We start from the raw sequence: 3,794 nt of genomic DNA, 5'->3' as shown, positions 1-3,794 counted from the left end.
TAGGAAAAAGCTGTACATACGTAAATTGAGATTATTAACATTTCCATTTACCCAACTGATGGAATCACAATAAAACAATAACATCAGTTTAAATATCACAGTTGTTTTTCACAATGATTTTCATATTTACTAAAATAGTCTCTCCAAAGGTACTTGTGCGCCCGCGTTCTTGCAATGGAAAATAATCATCCATGAACTTGTTTAGGTGGCAGTCACAAACCTGTCCATGTTACCCGAGTAAGCCAGATGCCTGATGTAGGCTCCTGAGCTTCCTACTGGACCAGAATTATTGTACTGAACAAAAGAGCCCAGCTGTGCAGGGGAGGTTCTACCATAGGGGTCCCCCACAGCATCACCAGCAATGGGAGACAAACTGGAGATAGCCACCCTCCCTGTTGACCCGTAGGCCTGGGTGCTGCCTTGTGGATACGATACCTGAGTCTGTCCGTGTCCTGGGCTGGAGTAGGCAAAGGCCATGTTGTTTGAGGAGCTTGAGCAACACGACAGCACTGTCTCCCCGCTGCAGGACTGATTCTGGAAGCCCGGTACTCCCAAACTGCAGGAGCCACTCTCAGGACTGAAACTGCGGCAAGACTGCTGAGGCATCATCTCTGCACTTTGGCCCATCCTGCCAGGTGACCCAATGAGAGAGTTGATTCTGAAGACCCTGGACTGACCAGCACTGAAGCTAGGAGAGGAGGACTGGTAGTAGGCAGAAGGCAGCTGTTGTGCATATGGCGGACTCACGGCCATGTTGGAGTAGACTGAGTTGGCGTAGGCTGAGCGTGCAATCTGGACTGGCGAGAAGACGGGAGACTCATGAACGTACGATGAATACGTAGTGAAGTCGCTGCGTTTGAACCGTTTTCGTCGTCGCAGAAAGCTTCCGCTCTCAAACATGTCTTCGGCATTGGGGTCCAGTGCCCAATAGTTGCCTTTTCCGGGTCTACCGGGCTCTCGGGGGATCTTGATGAAACAGTCGTTGAGCGTCAAATTATGGCGGATGGAATTCTGCCATTTCTTGGAGTTGTCTCGATAGAAAGGAAACCTCTCTGTGATGAACTTGTAGATCCCTCCCAGAGTGAGTTTGTGGTCGGGCGAGTTGGCAATGGCCATGGAGATCAGGGCGATGTAGCTGTATGGTGGTTTGCCTCGCTGAAGGGGCCTCTTCCTCCGGCGTCCTCTTTGCGGCTCTGCTCTCTGACTGTCATTCACTGGAAGAGTGGTTTCAGAGGGAGAATCGCTCTCCACTTTAACCACAGGCATGACTCTAGTTAGAATGACTCCCAACGGTAGCAGAGCTTGGAAATCACGATAGTCTGACTGTCACGGTTTTGGTTCACTTGGTTCTTTGTCAGGTGCAACAGACTTTGTTCTTTGCTTGCTGGAAATATTCTGATGAAAAAATACCAGTCATAATGCAGACCTTAAAAGCCCCAACCAGAAATATCAGTTCCTTTGCACTTCATCTGGAACGTCAGGTGTGTCCTTGCACTGTGATGCCCTAAATTCTAAGCAATTCTTGCAGTACCAAGTTTAAAAAAATGGAAGCACTCACATAAAGAGCCTTATTTGATGGGAGTCTTCGTAATGTTGAAGAGAGAAGTGAGCAGTCAATAACTGGCTGTGTTAACCAAGGAACACACCACCTGAAGAGTTATTAGCCCCACCTCCTCAAGCAGGTTATCCGTCACGTGGCTAAAAGCACATGCCTCTGCAGATTTGTATATCTTTAAGTGCTCTCTCAATTTTTAAAATGTATTTACTTTACTTATTTGGAAACAAGAACATTAAAAGCACAGATGTCCTTTCAGAGCCGACAAATAAAACGTTTTCTTCTGTATGCTAAAATTTGGAATTCTATGGAATGGTGTAGTCCATGAGTGTATTTTCCACTCTAAGAAATAAAGGTACAAAAGCTGTCACTGGGGTGGTACCTTTTCAAAAGGTACATGTTTGTGCCTAAAGGGTCCATTTTGGTACCTTAAAGGTACATATTAGTACTTAAAGTGTACCCTTTGAAAAGGTACCGCCCCAGTGACAGCTTTTGTACCTTTATTTCTAAGAGTGTGTTAAATATTCTTCACTCTCAGAGAATACCTTCTGTTTATGATTATGTTCTTGAGACATTCAAGTGGCTACTGTTCTCCCTGTTGCCAACGAAGTGCTTATTTTTTTCCTGAGAATATCCAAAAAATGTAAAGGTATCTACTGTTTGACCAATCCTGGTTTTGTTTAATCTGGAAATTAGTGACTCCTGTCATCCCCTGTAATAGGAAAACAAGTATGTTTATTTTTGTAGCAAGCAAAACAGACTGGGATTCATTTTGGCTAAAGTGGGGCATTATACTGCTTTAATAGCCCTGTTTAGTGGTAATACAAACTCCATTGCCTCCGCAGAGTATTTTTTTTGTCCTTCAGTGCCGTGTCAGGCGGTTTCATCTGTGTGAGAAGATGTAAATATGTTATTGTAAGCCACAGTGTGTGCCTCCCTCGGTTTTAACAGCATGCAAATCTGGGTCACATTTTGGTGTGTGGGTATAGACAGGCTGATACCTAGGCCAGGTAACCTCTTTCCATGTTGGGAAGATGTTTAATAAAGGAAATAAAAATGCAATTGCTTATACAGTGGCATTCCCATAAGCTTATGTTTTTTTTAATGGGAAGTAGACTGATTCTCATTTAGTGGTCTTGATTTAGGCAAATTATAAAATTCTGTCCTTAAACAACCTCTCTGACCTTCCACACTGCTCAGGTGGGCTTCTTGCATTATATTCAGTGAATCGTTTCAAGCTAGTACTTAGCAAATACGCAGGCAAAACCTCTTATGTGAGAACCTGCACTTGAGGCCAACTGAGGGGTCTTGTGCTGGGAGAGTTTGAGAGGTTATGCTGAAATGAGTTGCTCCTCGGACAGATGCCAAGACAATGAGCCTCTAAAGGTTAAGCATTGCTTGGGCTTACAAAGAGATTCCTCACTTGTCATCTGAGGGTAATCTCTTGTGCATGGCAGATTTATAGAGGATATTTCCTAAGGGCTGCCCACCCTTGTGCAGTTGGCAGAAAATACTCTAGGGATGAGTCATAAAATGTTGCTCTCTGTCATACAGAGGATTTTACATTTAAGAAAAAGAGTTTACCTTAATACCCTGTGTTTTGATTATTCTATCACTGACGTCATCAGAGTCAATAAAACATCAAGGTAAATCAAAACATCAGAGATGATAAAAAAAATAATAATACATGAATAAATATATGGTCCAACCCCCCAAAAGAGCATCGAAACAATTACTCTTGTAAAGAACGTACACCAAGCACTCTTAATTCTACATGTTACAGTGTTGAGTTGATTAAATGCAATAGCTCAGTCTATACAATTAATAATCAAAAAGATTTTACATAATTTTTTTTTTTTTTAAGACAATCCATAAATTGGATTTTGTTGAAGCAGGTCCTGTAAATTTGTGGAAAACTGTACAGACAGAACAAGGAATGTTTTAGAATACTTTTCTAAAGAGAAAGGAAAACTTGAAATCGCATCATATGACCCCTTTAACAAGAAAGCTATTCTTGAAATTTGGGTCATGAAATCTAAATGGTATTGTATTCTGTACATTTGCCACACAGCTAAATGATAGCACTTCAAATGAATATATTAAACTATTATTGTTTGTTTATTTATTGAAGCAGGATGCTTTTTTCTTGACATGAATACTGCTGAAAATGAATGACAAATAAGTAAACTAAATTTTACTAAGATATTGAACAGAAAATTACGAAATTCACCATTGTGAC

The 3,794-nt window shown here is 41.6% G+C and overlaps 1 protein-coding gene across 1 annotated transcript; it reads right to left on the bottom strand.

Annotated features, from left to right (window-relative positions):
- Positions 1-201: 201 nt before the first annotated feature.
- foxe1 (forkhead box E1) lies at positions 202-1,267 on the bottom strand. The gene has a single exon (XM_016495838.1). The coding sequence runs from the start codon at positions 1,264-1,266 to the stop codon at positions 202-204; it is 1,065 nt and encodes a 354-aa protein (XP_016351324.1). The 5' UTR covers position 1,267.
- Positions 1,268-3,794: the final 2,527 nt, after the last annotated feature.

This window comes from Sinocyclocheilus anshuiensis, unplaced genomic scaffold, assembly GCF_001515605.1.
Source record: "Sinocyclocheilus anshuiensis isolate Anshui unplaced genomic scaffold, SAMN03320099.WGS_v1.1 scaffold517, whole genome shotgun sequence".
In the NCBI taxonomy this organism is placed as follows: domain Eukaryota; kingdom Metazoa; phylum Chordata; class Actinopteri; order Cypriniformes; family Cyprinidae; genus Sinocyclocheilus; species Sinocyclocheilus anshuiensis.
This window is presented reverse-complemented; position numbering and strand designations above follow the sequence as displayed.